The sequence below is a fragment of the Marmota monax genome, unplaced genomic scaffold, assembly GCF_021218885.2.
Source record: "Marmota monax isolate L192 unplaced genomic scaffold, Marmota_monax_Labrador192_F-V1.1 WCK01_AAM20220418_F8-fsc00008, whole genome shotgun sequence".
Taxonomy (NCBI): domain Eukaryota; kingdom Metazoa; phylum Chordata; class Mammalia; order Rodentia; family Sciuridae; genus Marmota; species Marmota monax.
This window is the reverse complement of record NW_026694432.1, coordinates 6,817,136-6,843,488: the sequence shown is the minus strand read 5'-3', so window position 1 is coordinate 6,843,488 and position 26,353 is coordinate 6,817,136. Positions and strand designations below refer to the sequence as shown.

At 50.5% G+C, this 26,353-nt stretch overlaps 2 protein-coding genes across 3 annotated transcripts in view; one reads left to right on the top strand and one right to left on the bottom strand.

Annotated features, from left to right (window-relative positions):
- Window positions 1-23,103, top strand: part of Szt2 (SZT2 subunit of KICSTOR complex) — a 50,919-nt gene extending 27,816 nt beyond the window's left edge. Inside the window, exons 29-72 of the mRNA XM_046418865.2 lie at window positions 601-742; window positions 865-957; window positions 1,172-1,250; window positions 1,359-1,652; window positions 1,801-1,942; window positions 2,093-2,200; window positions 2,287-2,350; window positions 2,573-2,758; window positions 3,121-3,288; window positions 3,367-3,454; window positions 3,590-3,661; window positions 3,817-4,018; window positions 4,914-5,013; window positions 5,731-5,860; window positions 7,893-8,045; window positions 8,127-8,229; window positions 8,319-8,424; window positions 8,512-8,623; window positions 9,203-9,321; window positions 9,432-9,596; window positions 9,829-9,913; window positions 10,071-10,235; window positions 10,349-10,516; window positions 10,884-11,017; window positions 11,389-11,555; window positions 11,681-11,778; window positions 11,864-11,996; window positions 12,181-12,311; window positions 12,437-12,537; window positions 12,608-12,784; window positions 12,957-13,224; window positions 13,327-13,406; window positions 13,493-13,618; window positions 13,740-13,939; window positions 16,091-16,181; window positions 16,394-16,474; window positions 16,557-16,631; window positions 18,938-19,151; window positions 19,513-19,666; window positions 19,806-19,928; window positions 20,036-20,441; window positions 20,548-20,664; window positions 22,026-22,094; window positions 22,246-23,103. Of these exons, the coding sequence (XP_046274821.1) occupies window positions 601-742; window positions 865-957; window positions 1,172-1,250; window positions 1,359-1,652; window positions 1,801-1,942; window positions 2,093-2,200; window positions 2,287-2,350; window positions 2,573-2,758; window positions 3,121-3,288; window positions 3,367-3,454; window positions 3,590-3,661; window positions 3,817-4,018; window positions 4,914-5,013; window positions 5,731-5,860; window positions 7,893-8,045; window positions 8,127-8,229; window positions 8,319-8,424; window positions 8,512-8,623; window positions 9,203-9,321; window positions 9,432-9,596; window positions 9,829-9,913; window positions 10,071-10,235; window positions 10,349-10,516; window positions 10,884-11,017; window positions 11,389-11,555; window positions 11,681-11,778; window positions 11,864-11,996; window positions 12,181-12,311; window positions 12,437-12,537; window positions 12,608-12,784; window positions 12,957-13,224; window positions 13,327-13,406; window positions 13,493-13,618; window positions 13,740-13,939; window positions 16,091-16,181; window positions 16,394-16,474; window positions 16,557-16,631; window positions 18,938-19,151; window positions 19,513-19,666; window positions 19,806-19,928; window positions 20,036-20,441; window positions 20,548-20,664; window positions 22,026-22,094; window positions 22,246-22,389 (6,133 nt within the window). The 3' untranslated portion in view covers window positions 22,390-23,103. The remainder of the gene's footprint in view (window positions 1-600; window positions 743-864; window positions 958-1,171; window positions 1,251-1,358; window positions 1,653-1,800; window positions 1,943-2,092; window positions 2,201-2,286; window positions 2,351-2,572; window positions 2,759-3,120; window positions 3,289-3,366; window positions 3,455-3,589; window positions 3,662-3,816; window positions 4,019-4,913; window positions 5,014-5,730; window positions 5,861-7,892; window positions 8,046-8,126; window positions 8,230-8,318; window positions 8,425-8,511; window positions 8,624-9,202; window positions 9,322-9,431; window positions 9,597-9,828; window positions 9,914-10,070; window positions 10,236-10,348; window positions 10,517-10,883; window positions 11,018-11,388; window positions 11,556-11,680; window positions 11,779-11,863; window positions 11,997-12,180; window positions 12,312-12,436; window positions 12,538-12,607; window positions 12,785-12,956; window positions 13,225-13,326; window positions 13,407-13,492; window positions 13,619-13,739; window positions 13,940-16,090; window positions 16,182-16,393; window positions 16,475-16,556; window positions 16,632-18,937; window positions 19,152-19,512; window positions 19,667-19,805; window positions 19,929-20,035; window positions 20,442-20,547; window positions 20,665-22,025; window positions 22,095-22,245) is intronic.
- Hyi (hydroxypyruvate isomerase (putative)) lies at window positions 23,100-25,604 on the bottom strand. 2 transcript variants are annotated; one of them, XM_046418867.2, is made up of 8 exons: window positions 25,227-25,604; window positions 25,024-25,135; window positions 24,198-24,312; window positions 23,949-24,027; window positions 23,808-23,857; window positions 23,634-23,703; window positions 23,389-23,505; window positions 23,100-23,259 (listed from the first exon to the last, which is right to left on the bottom strand). In XM_046418867.2, coding segments are annotated over exons 1-8 (744 nt in total). In that variant the 5' UTR covers window positions 25,426-25,604; the 3' UTR covers window positions 23,100-23,257. The 2 variants fall into 2 exon arrangements, with proteins under 2 accessions (XP_046274823.1, XP_046274822.1); XM_046418866.2 differs by having other exon boundaries at window positions 23,371-23,505; window positions 25,227-25,602.
- Between the last annotated feature and the right edge of the window lie 749 nt (window positions 25,605-26,353).

Sequence of the window (26,353 nt, the reverse complement as noted above, 5' to 3'; positions counted from 1 at the left end):
TCCCCAACTAATCTCTTTGTCATGGGGACGAAAACTATGTATTTTGCTCACTGCTGAGTCCCCAGCTAACTTTAGACCTTTGCAGGCCCCTACTGAAGAGAGGCTGGAGGAAAGAAGAAAGATCACAGGCAGATAGCTCTGTATTAGTCTCTGCAGTGTATTGCCCATAGGGAAAAATGAACTAGAGTGGTGGGTATACGGAGGACTCCTAGTTGAAACTCTAGCCCAGGGCCCTCTGGAGCTCTAGATCCCCTGCTTTTCATGCCCCGCAAGTGAACTTATTTTTTTCCCATCAAACCCCACTTCTCCACCTGTTTTCTCTATTCACGGGGAACAATACCACTCTCCACCAAGTGATATGAGTCAGAAAACTGGGATCACCCTCACTCTACTTCATAGAAATAGTCTGGCCTTTAAGAAATGTGGAGGTTAGAGCCCAAATAGGTGGGTTGGTTCTCCTTGGCCTCTGTCACTGCCCAGGCCATTAGGTTAATACTATGTAGACAAGAGACAGGTGTGTGCTGCTCCTCACTTGGGAAGCAGGTACCTCTAGCACTTGGTGGTTTTTGATACTGGTGTTCTCCCACCCCCACCTCTCAGCATAGAGACTGAGGACCTAAGTGAGCCTGAGTTTCAGAGCACCCGTGTCTCTGGCAATCCAGACCCTGGCCCAGAGATCTCTCTGACAGATGTCTGCCAGCTCAGAGGAGAGGCACACGATGCCCTTCATGGCCTCATCCAGGTAGGGAGCTTGGGTGAGGGCAGAAGAGGGGTAGAGTCCTTGTGCACTGTCCCATTCTGGTGGAGGGGTAGTACCTTCAAGGGTCAGTTGACATCATAACCCACTTCTAAACCCTACAACAGGAGAAATTCCTGGAAATTAGTCGCCTCCACTTCTGCACTGTGCCCTCCAATCCCCACTACTTCTTCTATTGCCCTCCATCCAGCAGACGAGAAGTGAGTGCCTTTATCCTTCCCTCCTTTGTGCCCCAAACCCAGAGCTCTAGTTATCCCATTTGGCCTGCCTAGATCCTCTTGAATCTTACTTCCTTGTGACCCAATGTAGTTCTTGGCCTGCTTAGATCAAATTTTGTATTGTTTGGGTTTTTTATTTGTTTGGTTGATTTTGGTTTTGGTATTTTGGGTTTTGTTTTGTTTCTATTTTGCCTAGGATGATGGTCCTCGGGACACAGTAGACAGAAAAGTCAGTGATCTGGAGTTTTCAGAAGCTGAACTTGTGGGAGAAGAGGGTATGTGATGTGAGCAAGTGGGTTGAGGTGGAGGAGGTTGCTTCAAGCCAGGATTGAGAGGCCTCCACTGCCAGTCTAGCTTGTTGATCATATGACATGCACCATTAGGTGACACATCTGCCTGCTGTGTGGTCACTGAGAGTGATCCAGAGCTGGAGGTCGAATACCGTGAGAGCCGTGAACCAGACCTGGGGCCTGCTGGTTTAGACTCTGCCTCACTGTCAGATGCAGACACTGTGAACCCTGATGAAGACTCCTTCAGTATCTTGGGGGGTGACTCACCCACTGGGCCTGAGAGCCTTGTGCATGACCTGCCACCCCTCTTCTTGCACCTCACATGTTCTGTGCGTCTTCGTGGACAGCACAGCTCAGTACCTGTGTGCAGCCTGCCTACTTGTCTGGGTGAGTTCAGAGGAGCCTGGGGAAGACCAGGGTTGCCTGCCTGAGTGTGGGTGGAGGAAAGCCTAGGAATATGACTCATTCGCATGTAGAACTTGAATCTATGCTTTACTCAGGGCCCCCAGCAATCCCGGCTTTCCTCCTCTCCCAGGCCAGGTACTTGCCAGTTTGGAGGGCCCCCCGATTAGAGGCCGAGTTCCCCTGAGGGACCTCAGTGTCACCCTGGATGTCTTCGTGCTGACCTTGCCCCTGGAAGTGGAGCTTCCCCCAGCCTCGGACCCTCAGCACCACAGGTGTGGTGGCAGCAAGCTTGGTGGAGGGTCTAGGACTTTTGTGGGAATAGGGGCACCATTAAAGGAATATAAGGGAATGTGGGAACTAAGGAGACTTTGAGGAGGTTCCGGGGGGTAGTGTCTCCTGACCTTTGTTTCTACCCTGTTTAGATCAACATCTGAGAGCAGTGCTTCATTCCCACGGTCCCCAGGGCAGCCATCATCTTTAAGGTCAGATGATGGCCTGGGACCCCCACTACCACCCCCAGAAGAAGAGAGGTATATACTTATCTCCCTCTCACAGTTCATCACTCCCCCTCAGTTTCATTCCTGGAAACCAGTATCTGAATCTTCCTTCCACTTAGGCACCAAGGACTGTCCAGTTTGGCCACACCCCACAGACTGGCTATCGAGACCACCATGAGTGAGGTGAGGGCCTTCTCTCCCCCAGTGCAAGCAATAGCTCCCAGTGCTCTGATAACCTTTCTATCGTATACATGAGAAAAGTACCCCCCTTTATTCTGGGATTAAAGTGAGGCTTTTCTCAGTCTGAGCCAGAGTATCATCTAGTATTTTCTAGTCTGGGAGTGAGGTAATGCTCCAGTAATCAAGAAAGATGCACTTTACCACTTCCTGCGTTGTTCTTCCTAGATCCGCTGGTTGTTAGAAGATGAGATGGTGGGGGCACTCCGAAGAGGGGGCATCCCCCAGAGCCCTGCCCTGCACCGAGTAGCTGCCCACATCCATAGCTCTCCTGGACGCTCCACCTGCCTTCGCCAAACTCTGCCACTGAGTTTTGTGTTTGGGCCAGAGCGTTCCCTCACGCAATTCAAGGAGGTAATCTGCTCTCAGAACACTCCAAGGTCCCTTGGGCACCCCTCCTTGTACCTTCTAGCACAGGACTAGAGGGCCCAAAGTTTAGTCCATGGAATTATCCTTCTTGAATACCTCCTCACAATATTGTCTGCTCTTCACCCCTATGCCTAAAAGCCCAACTCAGTAGAACAAAACCCAGCCTCCAATCTTGTCACTGGGTCTGTTGAACCTTGGAAAGTCACCAAACCTTTTCTTACCTCAGCAATAGGGATGCTGGCATCTTCTTCACCAGGTAGCTGGGAGTATCTAGTGAGGAAGTGTAGTCACCTTATATAGAGAGGGCTACTCCTGCCTAAATTACAACCTTGGTCTCTGCTCCCCAGGAGTTCCGCCGCCTCCACCTCCCTGGCCATGCTCTCCTTGAGGACCCTGACAGTGGCTTCTTCTTTGTGGCAGCTGGCCAACAGCCAGGTGGGTCCCATGGGGAGACCCCTGCAGTGACCTGGGCTTGGCACAGCAATGAGGACAGGACTGAAGGCATCCAAAGGGAGGTAAGTCTGACCTGGGGTAGAGGGAGGTGGTAGTGGGTATGTGGCACTGTACTTCAGTCTTGATATTCTGTCTTGCAGCCCCTGATCACCAGTCCCCAAGCCCCTGGCTCCCCAGAGGATTCTGAAGGCACCCCTCTTATCATTCTACCCAACCTGCCACAAGCAGGTAAGAGAGAATTTGGGAAGCAAAGTTTGGAGACCAGAACCAGAGACTTGAAGCTTACTTGTCCTGCTTTCATTTTTGGAGGGAAGCCCTAGGCAGGACCAAAAGGAACTCCAGATATTTTCCTTCTCTATTCAGGGAGTCAGCCTGGGCCCAGTCGGGGACTAAGCCTTATATCCAGTCAAGGTAGTGTGGACTCAGACCACCTAGGTAAGCAGGGGGCAGGGACAGAGGACTCTAAGCTGATGGCAGGGGGCATCAGAAGGGGCTCATTTGAAGAGGACCTTCAAGCCTGATGTTCTTGGAGGCCCAGACAAGTCAGGCTCAGTTCAGGATGGGAATAAACTTCAGCACATTTGATACAGGTTATGATGGTGGCAGTAGTGGCTCAGACAGTGAAGGTCCAAATGAGACCCTCAGTGAGAAGGCCCCCTTCACATTGCGGACTCCACCTGGGCAAGCATCTCTGCAGCCTTCACTCTCAGTCCTTCCTGGGCCCTGCCTGCCTGACTTCTGGCTCATTGTCCGAATACTACAGGATCGTGTGGAAGTGTATGCACATGCACAGTGAGTAGAAGCCAGGGCCTACACCCTGGCACTGCTACTAACCTCTTTTCCCTGTTCCCACACCTTTCTTCAGTGTTGTTAAAAACAAGACTTGGGGCCTGGGGATATAGCTCAGTTGGTAGAGTACTTGCCTCGCATGCAAGACGCCATGGGTTCAATCCCCAGCATCAGAAAAAAAAAAAAAAAAGACTTGGGACTGAGAGCTTCAGAGGAATCTGGATTCAATTCTAAGGTTAGAGCTTCAGATCTCTTCTCACATCTAGCAAAACACATAACTTTAGACTTTGTTAATGGAATTGGAAAGCTGATGGAGAATTTGGATTCTAGCTGAACATTAAAAACATCTACCATTCAGAGCAACTTCAGAGGTTGATATATAAAAATAAGGAATAATAGCTGATATTTAACAAGTACATAAAATACATACACACTATTCTAGCATTTTACATGGGATTAACGCATTTAATCTGTATAAATAACCTTACCTAATCTTACCCTAATGGTATGAAGAAACTCAAGCAAAAGAAATTAAATACTTGCCCAAGGTCACAGTAAATGCCAGAGCTAGAGTTCATGGGCATCTGCTTAAATACCACTCTGTTCCCTTGGGTGGGGTTGACAGCAAGGAAGACCACCATTCTGACCAGGATTTGAGATTAAAGAAGTGATGGAAATCTTAATGTGGTGCCAACTGGCAAGGCAAGCAAGGAGCCTAAGCTCTTAGAATTGCTCTAAGAATTCCATTTTTACCATTTCCCATTAGGTTTACTTCCCTTGTCCAATCCTTTCTCCTTTTTATGGTTTCCCTTGGTCATGACCTCCATGACCTGCCCTCCCATTTTTGACAGTTAAAATCTCCTGCCAGTTCTGTGTTGGATTCATCCTTCCTTCCTAGGAGCCTGATCCGGGAGGATGGGGGGCCCGTCACTGAGTGTCGCCACCTGCAGCAGCTCCTGGTGAGGCGAGTTGGGGAGATCTGCAGAGAGGTCAACCAGGTAAGCATAGCCAAGGGAAGGGCTCTTCGGACACTGAGGCATAGATCACAGGAGAAGGGAGTTTCTGGGAACTTGATTTTCAGAGGCTATTGCTCCACTGCAGACCCAAAAATAACTATTGGGTGTTTTCTTTGACCTCCCCTACAATTACTAGAATGCTATTACTTCCCCACCTCACTGCAGACTGGGGAGCTCTCCATCTCACCTCTTATAATAGTGGGTCACTCTCTCATTCCCTCCCAGTAACTCTGAAATGTTCCCTTTCCTTGCAGTGTGCTAGCATTAGGGATTTAATATGAACCAGACAAAGGAAACCCTGATTCTGTGGACCTTACGTACAGCAGGGAGGTAGATGTTGAATAACTAAATCACATTATTTATTGACAACTGTGAAGAATTCTGCAAAGGAAAAGCAAGAGATCAGGGATCTGATAAGCCAGAGTATTAGGGAAGGCTTTTTAGAGAAAATAAGTGGTTTTTAAGTTGAGACCTGAAGGATATGATCAGATTCTGGCCAAGAGGAGGGACAAATGCTTCTCACTGGGTTTGCTCTCAGAGCCCTGAACTCTGTTACCATGGGACACCATTTCTGATTACAGGTGTTTTGACATCTGACCCCCAGTGATAGTGGTCATTCTCTCTGGCCTTTGATCAGCCCACCCAACATCCACTTATGAGGAATACTTCAGTTCTCTGACACCTTGTTCCTTCTCCCAGAGATTGCTTCTTCAAGATCTTCATGACAGTCACGTGTGTAACTCTCTTCTGGTGGCCGAGAGTGAAGAAGATCTATGGCGCAGTGAGACCCCCTTCCACTCCCGTCAGCGGGCACCACTCCCCAGTGATGGTAGGATCCCACCTAGTAGCCCCCTCTCAAGGCAATACTGCTGTCCACTTTTCTATCCAGTACTTTGATGAGAAGCTGAGAGCAGGTCCTCACTATTTTGACATTGGTGCCAAGTAATAGAGAGCAAGGATAATAGGGAAAAAAATTCCTGGATTTGGCTGCTTCTAGTTTGTCAGTGACATTCCTGGAAGCAGTTTCAGTAGAGAGGGGGAATAGAAACCAGATGAAATGGAAAAGCACAGATAGACAGGTGGAGCAAAGAATAACTACTCTACCAATTAGCTTGGCAGTAAGAGAAAGAGAAAATAGATGTGGCAGTAACAGAAGGAAGATGGGGGCAAGGAAGGAACCTCAAAATAAGGTAGATGCCAGATGTCGAGGCGCATGCTTGTAATCCTCATGGCCCGGGAGGCTGAGGCAGAAGGAGTGCGAGCTTAAAGCCAGCCTCAGCAAAAATGAGGCCTCTAAATAAAATACAAAAAAGGGCTGAGAATATGCCTCATTAGTTGAATGCCCCTGAGTTCAATCCCCAGTACCACCCCCACCAAAAAAAACAAAATAAGATAGAGACTTGAGTATGTTCATGTTCTATAGAGAAAGAACCAGTAAGGGGAAGAGAGGTTGAAGAATACAGGGAAAAAAAAAAAAGATTGAAGGGACACAATGCTATGACCTGTCTTCCGAAGGGCACACCTGCACCTGGCCGTGTCTTGTTACCCAAAATGTTCATCTTTCCCCATCAGGGGGATAGACAGTGATGAGGAGTCTGGGGGAATGAGAACAAGTTCCCAGGTGAGAAAAGACCAGAGGGGAGGAGCCTGAGGTCCCATTGAAGGATTGGCCACCAGACTGGCAGGCAGGACTCCTTTGGGATTCCTGGGATGTCTGGCATCTACTTGGTAATTCAAGTCTCAAAACTTCAGCTCCCTTTTCTTTTTCCAGATGACCTGTCATCCCAGTCCATAAAGGAAAAGCTAAATCATGTCATTTTTTTGCAGTCTTTCCTTAAAAATCACACCACTTCTTACTTTTAACATTCTCAGCTGTTCTGTAGATGACTTGTGTGTGCTTGTATACTGGGGATTGAACCAGGGCCTCATGCATGCCAAGCAAGTGCTCTACCACTGAGCTACATCCCCAGTCCCATAGACAACTTTTCTAACATCAACAGGAGAGTGCACCTCTCAGCACATCCTGATATGTTCCCCATATTAAAGCAGACTCCCATAATTAGCAAACTCCCATGATTTTGAAGGCAATTTCTGTAAATTGAGGATGAGCCAGGACAACCATCACTCTAAGATGACTCCCAGTAGCCTGGGATGTAAGACCAGTCAGAACCCAGACACAACTCTTCCTCATTTTAATCTCCATATTTTTTCCCTGAAACCCTTAGCAACCATCATTCTGTGCCAGAGTTTCTACACAGAAACTTTGAAGTCTCCTGGTATCCTCTATGCTTCTGATACCTGACAGCAGCATCTTGGGAAACCAGATTGCCTCTTTGACCTCCTGAAAGATTTCTCATCAACACAGAAACCTGAAAAGGATCAAACAAAGCATTGGACTGTGGCCAGGGGCTCTTGGGTACCACTATACCACCCATTGAGATATCTGGCCTCCAAAGCACAGGACATTCACTCTCTGCAGCTGGTGTACATAGTCTTTTTATTTTAATGACGTTACTGTTGCAAACCCCCTGTGAGAACAGTGGCTTATAGTGCCACTGACATGTTATGACAGGCCAGAATCCCTTGGCATTGTCTTCAGGATTGTCTCATACTGTACCTTTCTCCACACTTCTCCTTAGCTCCTTCTCTGAGTCTCCTTGAAAGTCTGTGTGCAATGATCTGTCTTCCTAAGGGCATGACTCTGCCTGGCCCTTCTTGTTACCCAAAGAATTCATCTTTCCCTGGGAATAGATGGTGATGAAGAATCTGGGAGAGTGGCAAGTCAGATAGTCCTCAGGTGAGCAGTCTGGAGGGTAGGGGCTGAGTGCCCTGTTTCTTACCCATGTTCTCCCTCCCTTCAGATTATGCTGCTGATGAGAGCTGTGCACCCCGAGGGTACCTAGCAGCCACAATGCAGTTTGTCCCTGGACATTTCTCCTGTGACGTTGTATGGGGAACTATAATCCGAGTCCACTCACGCCTCAAGATGGGGCCCAGTATGGGGGTCTCTCGGGGTATGTGATTGATGGGAGGGGCAAGTGGGAAGCAGAGGATTTGGGGAAGATCCTCTTCCTGAGCTAGTGTTACTCCCCCAGCCATCCAGGCCCTGCGCTCTGTGCTTAATGCCTTCTCTGTGGTGAACCGGAAGAATATGTTTGTTTATCAGGAGCGAGCCACAAAAGCTGTGTACTATCTTCGGTATGTGGGCCCTGGAAAGATGGAGTAAAGCTTGAGTCAGGGATGGCATGAGAGGAGACATATCCAGAGACTTTGCCACTCTTTCCCAGGCTTCTGGAGACATCCTGCAGTGACCGGCCATGGGAAGGGGATGCTTTGCCGCCTTCCCTAGCTCTGTCCCGAAGCCAGGAGCCCATCTACTCTGAGGAATCCTCGGCACGTATTGTTCCCTCTCCCGATGCCCTGTGTTCCCTTTGTACTTTGCTCCCTGGACATGGGTCTTGACCATATTTGTCCCTGTAGGGTCCTCGTTCTCCCCTGGATGTGGCTTCCAGCCGTAATTCAGATACTGCTCGCCCTGTGGGCCAAGTGGACAGACATATCCAGCTGCTAGTGCATGGTGTAGGGCAGGCAGGTAAGGACTATGGGGGGTTGGGGTGTGGACCATGAGGTCCCCGAATCCTCAAATCCTCTGGAACTTCTCTTACAGCTTCCCCCTACTCTCCCCTGGAATCCTTCCTCGAGTTCCTATTATGCTCTGGGTTTTGCTCTAGCAAGAATAGAGTGGGAGAGGACAGACTCCAGTGATATTTAGGGGATTGGACTCATAGCCAATTGAAATGCAGCTTGAGAAGAAGATCCTGGTAACTCTAGGATAGATGGTGGCTCCACCAGCTAGCTAGGGTGAAGATGATTGGTTCATTTGGGGCTGTGTTGAGCCTGTGGGGTCCAGGTACTCTGTGCCAGATCTCAGGATATGGCTATTTTGCACCCTCTCCTTTAATCTTTGTGATACATCTGTGAGTTTGGTACTACTGTAATTCTTATTTATGGATGAGGGCCCTGCGGCTTTGAGGTACAACTCATGTGTCCACAGTCATAGTGAGTAGCTTGGCAGAATAGAACGTAGTGCCTCACAAGGGATCATTAGGGCTAGCGTTGGAATAGCTGGATTCTCTCCCAGTGTCTCACCTTTCATCATGGCCACGTCAAGGTCCTGAGATCACAGATGAGCTAGTGCGGGTTCTGCGGCGGCGCCTGGATGAGGCCACACTGGATGTCATCACAGTCATGCTGGTTCGAAACTGCAAACTGACACCTGCTGATGTGGAGGTCAGCTCCCTTCCAGAGTCCAACATCCTTCTCAAGTCCAGCTATAGGTGTTGGGGCAATCTAGGCTGGAAATTCTGCAGTCAGCTCTGACCTCCTCTTCCACTCTGCAGTTCATCCAGCCCCCTGGAAGCCTCCCCTCAGAGGTATTGCATCTGGCCCTACCTGCCTCCTGCAGGCCGTGGCTTCCTGCTCTGGCCTGGTACCTGCGCCAAAACCTGCTCATCTTTCTGCACTCTCCCAAATACACAGACAGCAACAGCCGGAACCACTTCCAAGTAAGATTGCCCTCACCTCTCACACTCATATGTACCCCTGCCCCCTGCACACCCTGACCATAAATGTTTTCTACAGATACCCCATTTGTACCTTTGCCTGTGGACCTGTGCACACCCAGCCCCGACTCACATTCATTGTCTGCCTGTGTCTTCTTGTGCTCCTATGTATACCTGTACCCACTTTCCTACTGTGGATGTCCATCTTAGTGTTCTGTGGCTGTTCTCTCCCCAGCATCCACTCCCACCACAGGGTGGCCTCCCTGACTTGGACATCTACTTATATAACAAGCCTGGTGGACAGGGCACTGGGGGCAAAGGTACAGTACAGGGCACAGGCCTGTGGTGCTACCAGGTGTGGGAAAGCCATTGCTTGTCTTGTGGCTGAGAGGGCCTTTTGCACCTTGCAACTGAGGGGTCTTGGGAGGGGAGGTCTGCAAGTGCCAGATCTGAGCCTTCCTATGGATTTCTACCCAGGGGTCGCTTGCATCACTCTAGCCTTTGTGGATGAAGGAGGGGCCCCCATCTCATTGGCATCGTGGCCTCCCTCTTCCCCGGGGCCCCCAGACCTGCTGCGAGAAGAGGAATTTGAGCAACTAACTCAGGTCATTCGCTGCCCAGTCATGCTGGACAGTTCTTCAGGTGGGGAAGCTTGGCCAGAGCATGGGGTGTTCAGTCAGTGCTGGGGAAGACAAGGGTGGTAAGTAGGGTAGGATCTAGGTGTACCCCCAGGTGATTCCAGTTCTTTCCTCCAGCTCAGAATGGGGCCCCAAGGCTTCGATTGGATGTTTGGGAAAAGGGGAACATTAGCATCGTGCAACTGGAAGAGAAGCTCCGGGGAGCAGCTCGCCAGGCCCTTGCTGATGCTGTCATGGAGCTGAGACTGCTGCCAGCTTCACTATGTACAGAGGATACACCCCCAGGTAAGCAGGTCAAGAGCCCCACCCCCATAGTCCAGAAAAAGTTGAAAATCCAGGCAGGACAGTTTGGCAGGTAACAGTACAAAGGTAGGGTTCAGAGAAAGTATCACAGAGGCCCCATCAAAAATATACATTCACAGTTGTCCATCACTTTGGCTGTATGCATCATCAAGGTGGAAGTGTATGCATGCATCTGGTCACCACCAGGGAGGGGTCTGTCCTCAGGAACTCATATCACAAACACATGCAGCTGAAACATTATCAGTGTTTACTAATAGAGTAGATGGCAAGGCATACTGGTCTTGGGGCTGGCTTGTCTACAGTGAGGATTGATGACCAGTGATAGGAGTCTGTAATCTGGTATCCACAGGAAGTCTCAGGAGCGGGTCATTGGAAACCAAGAGCCCTGCAGGCCGATCTAGCACCTTTCCCCCTGCCCCTGTCCCTGGGGAACCTGTGACTCCACCCAGCAAAGCTGGCCGGCGTAGCTTCTGGGACATGCTGGTAATGGGAACAAGTGGTGAAGTTGGCCTCTACCTTCTTTGCCTCCTTTAGACTTTGCCACAGTTCTCTTTTGAAATAAGACTACTCTGTTCTTTGAATAGCAATTTATAGAACATGGCAAGTTCTCACTGATATCGACAGCCCAAAATTAATAAATGCTTTCACTTCCATTTTTCTTGTTGGGTCTCCACAATACCCTGATAAGTAGAAATTTTTCACATGAGAAAAATAAAGCTCAGGAAAGTTAAGTAACCTGCCCAGGGCTGCTTAGTTGGCCTTGAGAACCCAGGCTTCCAAATCCCTGAGCCCATTACTGTTCCACCCCCTTCCTCTTCCCAATAGCCCTTCCTCATTCACTGCATTTTCCCCAGAGTAAAACAGAAGGTGGGGATTTGGGTTCCCCAAAAACAACTGATGATATTGTTCTGGATCGACCGGAAGACACTAGAGGTAGGAGGCGTCATAAAACTGAGAGTGTTCGGACTCCAGGTGGAACTGAACGAGCACCAGGCCCAGATTCTGGAGCCCAGAGACAACGGTACATATGTGTATGCTGAGGTGTTGTGTTACAGGAGGTGGTGTGAGGTCACGGATGGGCATTTGGTTTGTATAAATGTGTATCGTATGTGGAAGTAAAGTTCTTAACTCTTGCTCTGTCTTTAGACGCCGGACTGCACAGCTAGAGGAAGGTGAAGTGGGAACCCTTCACCCTGTGTTTGCTCATGTCATTCAGCACTGGATGGAGTTTATGGTTCAGATTGGTGAGACCCCAGCCCCTTTCCTATCCTTTGAACCCCTGGCCTATTCTATTATCCTGCAGTGTCATAGTTACATTCTGCCTTCCAGGTTGTGCCTCAGTGTCCAGAAGCTCCACCCACATGGTGTCCCGATTCCTCCTTCCTTCCATTTTGTCTGAGTTCACCACTCTGGTTACCTCAATGGCTGGCGACACCAGTGTCCGTGTCTTTGAGCAGCATTTGTAAGTGGGATCTCATGGAATTGAAGGGAATTTTCCCAGATGTCCCAAAAGCTGCATTTATGGGAAGCCAAACTCATAGAAGCTGAGCTTGGAGAGGTGGGAACTTGGCCCAGGGAGGTGAAAGCTGGGCCAGGGAATGGGGCCATGGATGGTCTCCTTTCTGAGTACCCCTCCCCTCCAATAGGGGTTCAGAGCCTGACATCTTCAGTCCTTGTTCCCCTGGGCAACTGGGCCCAGCCCCCCGCCCAGCAGCTGAGCGACATCTGCTGCTTCTGGGAAGGAACTTCATGCAGTGGAGGAGACCAACCCAGCAGGGTGAGGGTGTGGCCAAGGGGAGGGTGGGCTTGGGTGACATAAGTGTCTCTGACCCTGCAAGGGGCTGGGTGGGATCAAGGGTAATCTGCACACAGACCTCCATCATGCTTCTCCCCACCCTATAGCTGCCAAAGCTGTGCAGCGCTTTGAGCCAGGAGGAGACGGGAGCTCAGGGCGAAATGCTCCCCGACAGAGGCTCTTACTGCTGGAGGTTGTGGACAAAAAGGTAAATGTGGGGTCAAGGACTTGGGGGGGAATGATTCTGTGACCCCACTGACCCAACCCCTAACCTACAGCTACAGCTGCTGACCTACAACTGGGCTCCAGACCTGGGGGCAGCCTTAGGCCGAGCACTGGTTCGCCTTGTGCAGTGGCAAAATGCACGGGCCCATCTTATCTTCTGCCTACTCAGCCAAAAGCTTGGGCTCTTCCATCATTATGGCCAGTTGGACTTCCCCGTGCGAGATGAAAAGGTATTTGGTCTGGCTCCCCCTCTGGCTCTGGCTAGAAGCTAGTGAAATGATGCAGTAGGGAAGGGACAGATTAAAGGCAGAGGTAGCAGGGAAGGAGTCATAGGAAACCCCGGAGTGATAGAGGGTCTGGGGCAAATGCCACAAGCCCATTGTGACCCTCCATCTCTCCCAGGAGCCAAACCCATTCCTGCTTCCAACCATGGAAGTGGAGACCCTCATCCGGAGTGCTAGTCCCCCACTGAGCCGCGAGCAGGGCCGGCTGAGTGGGTCCTCTCGTGGAGGGGGTCCTCTTCCTCTGGACACATTCCCCTTCGACGAAGCTCTGAGGGACATCACGGCTACCCGCTCTAGCTCCACCCTTGGTCCTGTGCCCAGACCTCCTGATCCTGTCACCTACCATGGACAACAGTTCCTGGAGATCAAGATGTCAGAACGCAGGGGTGAGGGCCCTGAGCCAAGCAGTAGGGAGGGGAAATCTGTGGAATCTGGGAGGGAGAGGGGTGACAGCTCCTGGGGCTACTACTAATGTCCCCTACACTCAGAGCTGGAGCGCCAGATGAAGATGGAGAACCTGTTTGTAACCTGGCAGCAGCGTTCTGCCCCAGCCAGCATGCCCATCAGTGTAAGTTACCCCAACCTGCATCCACCATGGGAATCCTGTGCCCTTCCCCAACCACTGCTCTATTGCTCACTGCCCCCTATCCCCAGGCTGGAGAGCTGGAGACCCTAAAACAGTCATCCCGCCTTGTGCATTACTGTGCGACAGCTCTGCTCTTCGACCCAGCTGCGTGGCTGCATGGACCCCCAGAGACATCTGGGCCCCCTGAAGGACAGGTGATGCTTCAGACTCCAAAATTTCTCCCCATAGATCTGTTCACCCCCACAGTGGCCTTCATTCCTCCACCCCTGTCTGGGTGGTTGACAGTGGGTAGAACCTTCATTTCCATTCCCACAGAGGCGCCATCGCCCTGAGTCAGGGTCTGGGAGTCGAGAGGCTCCCACAAGCTGTGAATCCTTGGATATGCCTCCACCAGGAGCCCGTGAGGAGCCTTGGCTGAAGGAGCTCAGCTTAGCCTTCCTGCAGCAATATGTGCAGTATCTGCAGAGCATAGGCTTTGTGCTGGTTCCACTGCGGCCCCCTTCACCCGCTCGCAGGTGAGCCTGCCCCTCCTTCCCTCTTCATAGCCCTTCCTCTTCACATGGTTCCTACTTTGACAACTTCAACCTTGTATATGTTCATCCGACTGGATGGCATGCATACATGAGGATCTTGGACACTCCCATGCAGCCTTCATGCATGTCCTGCAAACCTCATAAAATTCACAGAACTCATGAGCACATCCATACAGAACTGGGTGCAGTCTCACTGAGTTTGTGCCCACCCACACCTCATGTGTTTATATGTTTGTTCATATGTTCATACACACATGAATCTCGTATAAATGAGTATCCCTCTCCTCCAATTGGGATTCAGAGCCTGAGATCTTTAGTCCTTGTTCCCCTGGGCCCAAAAGCTTCTAATAAGCTTTTGTGTCTAGGTCTCACTGATTTGTGTGCTGGTCATCCTTTTGGCCTCTTGAGATCCAGTGTCCTTTTCTTACCAAGGACATTTGCCTTGGGCCTACTTGCATCACTGTCAGTGACCTGTTCTTGGTCATGTCTCTCCCTGGCCCTACTGTCAGGTCTGACTCTTTGGAAGGAAGCTCCTTCTCTTACCACCTTCATTTCCCCCTGCACTCACTGGCAGCCCTGTGGCCACATTTCCCATCTTGCATCAGATCTCAGAGTCCTGTTTTTGAGGTCTTCAAGGTCTGTGTTCCCAGTCCCTTCCCAGTGGCTATGTGAGAAAAATGGTCTGTTCACATCACACACAGTTACTTTTGTGTCTTCATACTTGTAACTTTATCAAGACATTTTCTTGCCCCTCTCCATTTTCAGTTAGATACTTTTATTTATTTGTTTGTTTGGGGTACTGGGGATTGAATGTAGGGGCTCTTTACCAGCAAGCTACATCCCCATCCCAAGCATCTGTCCCCCAACTTTTTTTTTTTTTTTTTGAAACAAGATCTCACTAAGTTCTAAGGCTGGCCTTGAATTTGCAATCCTTCCACCTCATCCTTCCCAGTTGCTAAGAATACAGGTGTGAACCACTATACCCAGCTTCTGTTTTTTATATATATATAGATATAGATATTTTTTTTTAAGTATAAAATATACTTCTTTCTTACCCAAGACAACTCCTTGGTCCAGAAAGCCAATTCTGACTCATTGGTGTTTTTGTAACCACCTCTCTTCTTCCCAGGCATACCTCTCTTGTCCAGGTACTAGGAAGAGAAGGCCCCTCCTGGGAGCCCCATCCCTGATTCACAGTGACCAGCTCACTCCTCCACAATCCCAGTGAGGAGTGGCTTAGTGTGGTTCCCTGGACAGCCAGTGCCTAGCTTTAGGAGCTTCTCTAAAAGACTGTAGTTTATACCTCTTTGTTATATCTCTTTGATTATGAAATCTGAATTTCTTTTTTTTTCTTTGTAATGCTGAGGATCAAACTGGGGTGTAAGTGCTCTACCACTGAGCAATATCCCAAGTCCTCAATTCCTTTTTATAAGACATTAGGTTTAAAAAACAATTTATAGTCAAGCCTTCCTTTCTCACCAATCTTTGATGATCACCAATCACTACTTAAGTCTTATTTCAATTTTCTTGAGGATTAAATGGGACATTTTGTCTGCCAGTGACCCAAGTTTTGACCCCCAGCAAGAGTTCTGGCAGTTTATGGCTGCTTGGTATAAATAAATGAGACCCTTTCTGTTTTGTTTACTGTCCTTTCCTTCTTCTCATCTCCCCTTGCTTCCCAATTAAGAATAAAGAACAGTAGGCTTATGAAATGCTGGGACCACCATTCTCTAATCAAAAGAGAACAACTCTTCCCTCTGAGAAGAGAGTTCTTAATAAGGACATCAAGCATCTCCTTGAATTTTCCTAATGAAGTCTTAGGCTTCATCTTCCTCCTCCCTCTTGTGTTCTCCCCTCCTCTCTACTAGTAGAGAACCAGGATGTGCTCCCCTCCCCATGAAGCACAATTCACTCACCCATAGAGCAGCATCAGCTGTGGAGAGCTTTGCCCTGCTGTCTAGACCTAGACTCTAGGCCCAGTCTTGTCACTTGCTCACTGTGGGACCCTGAGCAGGTCCCCTTTCTGAGCCTGTTTCATTTCCTACAAAACAGTTCCATGTAAAATGGTCTGCTAACAATAATCCTTCACCCCCTAGCCTGCTTCAACCCCTTGCCTTTCTCTGTTTCCTACAGCACCAGCCGGCTGCGTGCCATGGCTGTCCTTGGAACAGAAAGTCGAGGCTCCTTCTCCTGCCCAAAAACCAAGACTGAGGGGAGCCCCAAGGTAACTCAGTTTCATATAATCTTGCAGTTAGCAAGTGTCAACAACCCTGGATTATTTCTCCAAGGCACCAGATTAGTGGCCCTGAGTAATAGTCTGAGGTTGCTGAGCCCAGACTGACACCACTAAAGCCAGGGACCCAAAGGACTTCTATCCTGCTGGTTGGTTCAAGGCTGCTGAGCCCCCAAGACTTGCCCCGCTTTTCCTTCCTTCAGAGTTCTGGCTCTCCAGTCACTACCTACCACCTGCAGCGTGCGCTACCTGGAGGCATCATCCTCATGGAGTTAACTTTCCAGGTGAGCATGGGGAATCACTGAGTGGAAAGAACCAAACCCACCTGTCTCTCACTCACCGGACTCCATCTTACCCTCCCTGCAGGGCTGTTACTTCTGTGTCAAACAGTTTGCCTTGGAATGTTCCCGAATCCCAATGGGGCAGGCTGTCAACTCTCAGGTATGTGAGAGGGACCAAGGTAGGTGATGGACAATGCTTAGGCATAGTCAGTGCAGCCTCAACAATGTACTGTGGGCAGCATGGCTCCATGATCTATCTAGTGGGTAATAAAAATAACGTAGCGGGCAGGCTGGCCCAGTGATTGATCTGGTGCCATAGCCTGGCTACGTCAGTGGTCATTCTGCATTCTGGTGCTGTGACTGAACCACCTACCAGTGTAACCCTGGGTAGTCCAGTACTGCATCCAGCCACAGCACCAAGGCAGAAGGCAGTCTATGGTCTTCTGGCACTAACAATAGCTACCACAGTGGTCATGCATAACTGTGGATAGCTGAACAATAAGGACATTTGAGCACAGTGGGTAGGTCAGTGCCATGCACCATCCTGGTCTAATCTAGAGATGGAGACAGCCTGGCATTGTCTGTATGTCACTAACACTGCGAATGAGGACCATAGTTCTGACCCACACAGTGTACCCCTGGCACTTAAGTTGTTATTTATGTCCCTGCCAGTCTGCCTCCAGGCCAGACCTCTGTATCTCAGGAGAGCCAAGCACTCACTCAGGAATGCTCACAGAGTTGGGTATCAGGTGAGGTCAGGGACCTGGAGCCCTTGCTGTGTTTAGTTAGTTCAGCTCCTCAGGTTTCCAGGAATGCCACTCTAGGGCCTTGCCTAGTATTTACCTTTCTGAAGGATTAGGATCTGACAGGGTCCAGTTCAGAGAGCATAGACTTCTCTCCATTGTGTGGGGCTCATACTGGCAGCTCCTATCTAGCCGTAGATGGTTGCCTTTGATTTATGTGTGGATACCGGGTCACTGAAGATCACAGGATAATGTGACTCAGAAAAAAGCGTGGTACATTTATTTGCAAGAAACTGCTTGGGCCAGAGTGCTCAGAAGGGAAGTATGGATGGGCTTCTTGACCTCCCTGTAGAATTGAAGGGAAAGACCCACCCCCATTACTTTCCTGAGCTTCCTTCTGGCTTCAGTGTCCCCTGATCTCCCTCCAGCTATGCCCTCTCTTATCTAACACTGCCCAGGTTGCTAAGTTGCTTCATGATTATCATTGTCCATGAAGTGCTTAGTGTATATACTAGGTAAAAACAATATTTCTTTAGATAAGGAGACAGGTTCATAGAGGATTGTCCCTGGACACACAGCTCATCAGGGGCACTGTTGGGGTTGAAATCTCAGCTCTCCTTGTTTGTTTCATCACACTAGCTGTAATTCAGGAGCTTCTCTAAAAGAAGCTCATTATCTCCATGGCAGGTGAGGAAACTGAAGCACACAGAGATTGTGACTATGCAAGGTCATAAACTAGTCTTGAATCCTACAGTCATTTGTTTCCTGCCCTATTAACTCATAAGCCCAGTGCCCCCAGAGTGGCTAGGTACATTCTGCCATGCCAGCACCACACATCCAGTTTTTAACAGTTATGGTGATTTCCACCAAGACTCATACCCGTTTCATGTCTCAGTCTGCCTTCCTTCTTCCATCAGTGGTTCATTCACAGGCAGGCAGGCAGGCCTAGCCTTAACAATTGCCACCCACACCCCAACAGATCAGGATACCTATCCCACCTGGGGGAGTGTTCCAGAGAAAGCTTGAAGAGCAAGTAGGAGTTAGCCAGGTTGGGTTCAGGGAGAACAGCCTTCTCAGTGAAGGGCACACAGGTACAAAGTGTAGAGGAGGCTAGACTCTGGTGGGGTCTAGGATACTGAGTAAAAAGACCCAGCCTCTCAGAATGGTTCTAGAGTGATAATATGGTATTAAAAACTGAGAATAAGGGCCGAGATTGTGGCTCAGTGCTAAAGTGCTTGTTTAGCATGTGTTCAGTCTTCAGCACCACATACAAAAAAATAAAGGTCCAACAATAACAACAAAAAATGAAAATAAATCAGGTGTAGTCCCAGCTACTCAGGGGACTGGGGCAAGAGGATCATTTGAGCCTAGGAGTTCAAGACCAGCCTGGCAACATAGGGAAATCCTGCCTCAAAGAATGTAGTGAGCAGTCTGGCCCAGTGATTGATCTGGTGCCATAGCCTGGCTACGTCAGTGGTCATTCTGCATTCTGGTGCTGTGACTGAACCACCTACCAGTGTAACCCTGGGTAGTCCAGTACTGCATCCAGCCACAGGAGTACTGGGTTTCCCCTAGAAGCTGTTCTGGCAGAGGGATTTCTGCGAGGCCCACAGTAACAGAGGAAATCTGTCAAGCTTCCTCTTCTCCAGAAGGAGGGAAATATGAATTGGGCAGCCTGTCCTGCCACATGCTAATAGCTTGTTCCCTGCTGCTGCCTCCCCAGCTGTCCATGCTATTCACAGAGGAGTGTGACAAGGTGCGAGACCTGATGCACGTGCACTCCTTCAGCTATGACTTCCACCTGCGCCTTGTGCACCAGCATGTGCTGGGTGCCCACCTGGTGCTGCGGCATGGCTACCACCTCACCACCTTCCTGCGACACTTCTTGGCCCACCACCCTGATGGACCCCACTTTGGCCGCAATCATATTTACCAAGGTTGGTGCCCAAGAGCAAGCCAATGAACCCCAAAACGATCAGGCCACAAGGTGTCTCCAGGGCTGGTAGAACCATCTGCCAGGGCAAGTGGTCCCCTATTGTTAATTGCCCATATCATTCATCCTATGTCCCCGTTTCTATTCTGGGTCTGTCATATCAAAGTTAGGCCCAATGTCGTGTGTACCCTGCCCTCTGTTCTGAGTCTCTTTTCATCCTATCTCAATGTTCCATAGAAACTCAGAGCTCCCCAGGAAGGCAGAGCCACTCGCCAGTTAGCCCTAGCAACTGCCACCCCCACCCCACCAGATCAGAGTGCCTGTCCCAGGCTTAGTGTCTGCTGTCTTTGTGACCTTCCCCTTAGGGACACTGGAGCTTCCCACACCACTCATTGCTGCCCACCAGCTGTACAACTATGTGGCTGATCATGCAAGCTCTTACCACATGAAGCCACTACGTATGGCCCGGCCAGGGGGCCCAGAACATAATGAATATGCCCTAGTGTCAGCATGGCACAGGTAAGACTGGAAACACACTATGTTGTGGCTGAGGTTGGGGTCACACTCACAAATAGGGAGACCCATGTTTTCTTGGGCATAAAGGTGGGGTTGGTTTCATTAGCGTCTCATTGACGTCTTCCCCACCCCCACTGCACAGCTCTGGCTCCTACCTAGACTCTGAGGGACTTCGCCACCAGGATGACTTTGATGTGTCTCTGCTCGTCTGTCACTGTGCTGCACCCTTTGAGGAGCAAGGAGAAGCTGAGCGGCATGTTCTGCGGTCAGCAGATCCCTCACTTTGAACATGCCCCTTTCCCAGCTGCCTCCTGCTCCTGCCCTGTGTGTGTCTTGCTGTGACCCCCCACTCTCCTGCCCTCCCCAAACCAGGCTGCAGTTCTTCGTGGTGCTCACCAGCCAACGAGAACTCTTCCCCAGACTCACTGCTGACATGCGCCGGTTCCGGAAGCCACCCAGACTGCCCCCTGAGCCAGAGGCTCCTGGGAGCTCAGCTGGTAGCCCTGGGGAAGCCTCAGGGCTTGTCCTAGTCCCTGGGCCAGCTCCTTTGTTCCCACCACTGGCTGCAGAGGTGGGCATGGCCCGGGCACGGCTGGCTCAGCTGGTCCGGCTGGCTGGTGGGCACTGCCGTCGGGACACCCTCTGGAAGCGCCTCTTCTTGCTGGAGCCACCAGGACCTGACCGGCTAAGGCTTGGGGGGCGCCTGGCCCTGGCAGAGCTGGAAGAGCTCCTAGAGGCAGTCCATGCCAAATCTATTGGAGACATTGACCCCCAGCTGGTAAGAGACTGGACTCCAGAAATTCCAAAGACAGCCAGGGTAAGAGGGTAAAGGAGTCTTAGGAGATACAGGAACAGTGTATTCAGAGCTGTGGACCCTCTCCCAGGACTGCTTCCTGTCCATGACGGTCTCCTGGTACCAGAGCCTGATCAAGGTTCTTCTGAGCCGTTTCCCCCAGAGCTGTCGCCATTTCCAGAGCCCAGATTTAGGAACTCAGTACCTGGTAAGTTCCCTTGACCCTCCTCCAAAAGGAGAATCATAACAGAAATCCTCATCAAAGATGACGTATGTCCCCCTCAAGGAGCTTAGCCAGACTGCACAAGCTCTTCCCTAGAGTAAGACCTAGATGGAATATGACTACACAGATACATGTAAAACCCTTGAGCATTTATCCCCAGCATGTGATTTGCAGAGAATTAACTAAGAGCTTTGCCCTCAACGGCTCACCAAGAACACACACCTGGACTTGAAATTCTGAGGACCAAGCTCTAGAACTGGCAACCCAAGGAGCTCTCAGAAATTCATCAGTGATTGGTCTTGGAGTCTGGAGTCCCAGAGGGAATCTGGGCTTTAACACCTGGTTACTCAAAGTGTGATCCTCAGATCAGCAGTGTCAGCATCACATGGGAGTTTGCTGAAAAGCAGATGGCACCCTCACACACACACTCAAATCTGCATCTTAGCAGTATCCCCAGGTGATGTGTACATGATAAAGTCTGAAAGCACAGCTGTAAAGGACAGGTAGGGAGAAAAGCACTACTGTGGTGGGCACGTACCTAGGAAATTACAGAGACTAACCAGATGGGCCCAGTGAGAGCTGTGATTCAGGAGACGAGACATTCGAGAAAAGACTGCAAGTGAGAAAGTAGGCATCAGAGCCTAGTGAGGGGCCCCGCAACATGGTGGTTTGTGGCGAGGAGCCATGTCTTGAGTGTCATCCAGAAACCAAGGTCCATCAGGACAAGGCTGCAGTGGTATAGGTGGGTATGGGCATTTAGGGTGCTCCTGCAGTGTTGGGAATGCTGAAGCAGAAGTGGGTTTGGGAAAAGGGTAATGAGCTCAGCCTGGGCCAAGTTGAGCCAAGGACCTTCACTGTCTAGAGGTGTGTGGATCAGGGATTGCGCTCAGGAGAGAGACCTAGGCAGCATCCATGTGAACAAGTGGTATGAAGCCTTGCAGGGAGGAGAAATCACCCAGGGCTGTATCCCAAAGCCAAGTGTTAGGGAGCACCTGGACATTAAGGGATAGTTCCAAGGGTGGGATCAGAGATAAGAGACCCAGGACAGGAAATATGGAGGAGACATCATGCCAGGGATTGTGAATTCTCCCTTGCTGGTTGGCTTCAGTGTGCCAAGCTCTGTGCGGGGCCTCTAGAATCATTTTGAGGAGGGTGAGACAGGCTGATTGGCAGGCCATTGAGCATGTGGACTGAGATTTCGTAAAGACAGGTCCAGCTAGGCTTGGGCATGGTGTAGAAGGCCTTTCCTCTTCCTGCCATCTCCACAGGATGCCCTGCAGGAGGTCAGCACCCCACCCCCAGTGAGACAAACCTCACTCCCCATCTCACATCATCTGTCACTACAGGTTGTGCTGAATCAGAAGTTCACTGACTGTTTTGTGCTAGTGTTTCTGGACTCCCACTTGGGAAAGACGGTGAGAACGGGGACTTTGTGTCAGCCCAGTGGGAGGCTGTACTCCTGATGATCACCTCAGAGCCTACTGAGGTTGGGGTGCCTACTCTTCCTGAGCCCTTCTCCCTGTCCTTTTCTGTGGCCTTCTCTCACCCTTACCGTGTTCCCCACAGTCTCTGACAGTGGTTTTCCGAGAGCCCTTCCCAGTACAGCCTCAGGACAGCGAGAGTCCCCCTGCCCAGCTGGTCTCCACCTACCACCACTTAGAGTCCGTCATCAATACAGCCTGTTTCACCCTCTGGACCCGCCTTCTCTGAGGAAGTGGACCACTGGACACCACTGTACATTGAATCATGAATCTGTAAGATTGCCCACCTGAGGCATGACTAATCAGCCCTCTCAGGCTCCAGGGCTAACTTGCACACTGAGTGACACCAAAGGCTTTGTGAATACTTCTGGGGATTTACTGCTGCAGCCTGGCAGCAGGGACTACTTCCCCAAACACTTGTAGCTGCTGACCAGCCCAGGACTCTAGGGGGTAAGGTCAACTCCCTAAGGCACCCATCCCCTCTCAGACTCCTTAGACCTTCTATAAGGGGACAACTCCTTCCTGTCCACCTGTTAGAGTCTTGGGAATTCTTCACAGCAGGTAATAAGCACTCACCCCTTAAGCTCTGCCAGAATCCTGCCTCCCACTATGGTCACTGTTAGCCACCTGCCCCCCTTAGCCTTTTGGTCTTCATTCACACTTGGACATCACTGCCGGACATTGCTATTGAGATGAAACCTTGGTTCCTATCTGAACTCTGCCTTTGAAGCACATGTGACCAGCATCAAGCTCCTTTACTCTTGGACCCTGGTTCCTCACTTGTAAGTGAGGAGGAAGGCTCAAAATCTCTCCTTTTCCCACAGCAACTCTGGCACCAACTGGAAGATTTGAGCATGAGCTGTGTGTCCCTTCTCAATGGGAGACTGAAGCATTAGACACTGTGTGTCCTCTACCCCATAACATACACATATGAAAATGTTCAGTAAGTTGTCTTTAATTCAAAGACGACGACTCGGGGTACTCACTCATTGCCCCAGAGAGGCATGTGAGTAGTGTGCAGGACCTCACTGGACAACCCGTGGGTGGCCCCGCTTATCCCAGTATGAACGTAGCCAACTCAGACCCTCTACTGTGTCTCCTGTAGGGAAAGGGAGGCAGTGGCATCTCAACTTACCAAGAGAAAAATAGCCCCTGTCCAATACCTGTCCCTCTAGAGACTTCTTCCCCAGGGCTACACCTGGAACCTCACCTTGAGGCCGATACTCACAGCCCACAAAGCCTTGGTAGCCTTCATCTTCCAGCAGCTGGAACAGATAGGGGAAATGCAGCTCTCCAGGGCTCCCTGGCTCCCCTCGGCCAGGGACCTGTGCCACCTGTACGTGCCCTAGGGACAGATGTGGAAAGACATGGGGCCAGGTTCCTGTTGAGGCCTAAGAGACAGAGACAGGGGTGGACAGGCAAAGGAAGCAGCCCTGCAGATGGAGAAGGTGCAAAGGAAGGGAGCCCTCTCACCAATGATAGGCAGGAACTCCCGAATGTTTCCCGTCAGGTTCCCATCCATGATCTGCCAGTGGAATATATCCTGGAGAAGAGAATACTATATAGTTGGACCTCTCAGGTGTCTCCCACCATTTTTCTTATATTTGGAGAACAGGCTCTCAGAAGCACCCCCTTCCTCCCACTCACCATTTGTAATTGGAGGTTGGGTCTTCCAACCTTCTGTAAGATGGCAGCCGCTGGGAAAGAAGCCAGGGAGGGGAGCCATTAGACTCATGGAGACCATAGGAATCAAAAGGAATGGGAGGAAGAACAAGGCTGGATTCCTACCCTGCTGGGGTGTATCCAGGAAGTACTGGGGGTCAGTGATACGCGTATTAATGGGCTCCAGCAGTCCCACGAGGTTCTCCTAGCACCATATTGGATTCTGAATAGGACTCCTTCCCAAGTTTGTTCTCCATCAACTACTGGCCAGCACACCTGTCAGTCGGACCTGGGCAGGTGCTCACCCTTGTGCCTCATCTCTCCTCACTGTGCACCCCTCTCCCTACACACATGTAAATGCATATTTCCACTTACCTGAGCCAAAACTCCAGCTGCATACCTTAGGTTCTCCAGAAAAACTGTCTCCATCTCACCCGTGACTGCTGCTCGGTCAGCCCCCTGGGGTACTCTGCCAGCCATCAGGTGGATCCTATAAGGAAAATGGGACTAGAAGCTTCATGCTATTAGTTCCCTGTACACCTCCTCCCAGATGCCTTCTGATCATGCTGACCCTCACCCATCCCTCCAGGTCTGTGGTCCATACCACCTTGGTGGGGGGGTTCAAGCATCCCCTCATCCTCAGGCACTCCTGTGTCAGCCCAAGGTCAAGTCTTTTCCGAGATGCCATCTTAAGGTCAACCCGTCATTCTGCCACAGGAACCTCAAGTCTTCACCTAACTCCTGTACTTTCAACTTCTCCTTTCCCTTGGCCTTCCCCTCAGCCTGTAAACATGTTTGATTCTCAGTATTTTAAAATGATTTTGACCTTTGCCCTTCTTGGGCATTCCATGGTGCCTATGGACTTCCTTTCTATAGCTACCTGTAAGCAACTTTCTCTAAACCCAGTCAGGATTAGGTGCCCCCCCTGTTCCCACAGCCTTCTTGTCCTTCATTGGATCCCAGGCTATATTTAAGTTGCTATCTCCCTGTCAGACTGAGCTCCCAGCATGGGATCGGGGCACGGATGTGCATGAATGCATGGCAAACAGAGAAAAATACACAAACACAATTTACAAAAGACCAACTAGAGGGCTGAAGGAGGGCCAGTAGGCCCAGGCCCCTAAGTCCCGACGTCTCAGAACTGGCGACCTCTTCTCTGACCCTGACTCTACAGTCTTGGGAGGGGGATAGAGCAGGATACCTAGGACAGCCCAGAGCCTTGGCGTACAGCACAGCCTGCTCCAGCCCTTCTCGGAAGGCCGCCTGTCTCCCGGGGACGGCCCCCAGCCCCATTTCCCTCTTCTCCTGGTCTCCTGCGGAGAAAACGGGCCTCAGTTCTAGCTCAGGGACCCCGTGCTTCCCACGCCGCGCGCCGCTCCGGTCGCCTTCGGCCCCGGGACTCACCCGGGGGCGTGTTGATCAATACCAGCTGCAGCCCCGCTGCCCGCGCGGCGCGCGCCAGAGCCTCGGGCGGCTCCGCGTACGGCCAGGCCACTTCGGCGGCCTCGAAGCCCGAGCTGCCCGCAGCCCGCAGTCGCGCAGGGAGGTCGGGGAGTTCCGGGAACAGCCAGGACAGATTGGCGGAGAAGCGTAGCGGAGCCATGCTGCAGCGACAGGCCAGACCGTGTCCGCTAGCCACCGGAAGGCGGAAGGCGGGCGGCGCCAGCGTTCCCTGGGCTGGCCTTGCGAATCTGCGGGTGTGGGTCTGTGGTTAGAAAAGCAATGTGTTGGAACCTGCGACAATGCAGAAAAGGACCTTTTTCCACTGGAGAAGAGGAAGGGCGAGGAGAGAAAGAGGCCGCGCGCGCCCCCTGGACTGGGAGCCGGGAAGGGGCCGTCCCAGGCCAGGTTAAAATGAAGGAACGCGGGCTTTAGTACTTAGTACTCCCTCTCATTATTTAAAAAAAAAAAAAAATCTGCTAATTAAAGATTTGAAAGTTATGACCAAATAAAGAACTATTATACCACCAGGTATCACACCACTAACCCCTTAACTATCCCTTACAAATTAAAAAGTAAATGTGCATTTTTCTTAGAAAATTCTGATCATGTTGTATATGCAGTTATATAGCCTTTTTGCCCTTTGTAATATCTTGTGGGTATTTTCTGTGTTCTTCAATAGTCTTCAGTAATTTCATTAAGCTGCTCATTGTTGCATACCTAAACAGCCCATAAATATCATGCTACTCCATTGATAGACATTGTGGGTGCTATAACAGCACTTTAATGAACCTCTTGGTCCCCATTTTTGCATCTTTTTTTAAAGATTCCTTTTCTAGGCACGTCCATCACAGTGTTTGTCCTCAGTTTTTGTCCTTTATAAGGGAAACTGACACACCACTGGTCAGCAGCTATGGGCTGGCTATCTCCTAATATTAGCCCTGCTGATTTGGGCCGAGGGAGGGACACCCGATCCAAGAGCAACCAATCCACAGACAGATGGAATAACTCTTACTTAAATAGTTTGGAAAGGTAATCTGGCCAGATTCCCCTATGGAGAGTTCAAACAAGGAAAAACTGAGAGTTAAGAA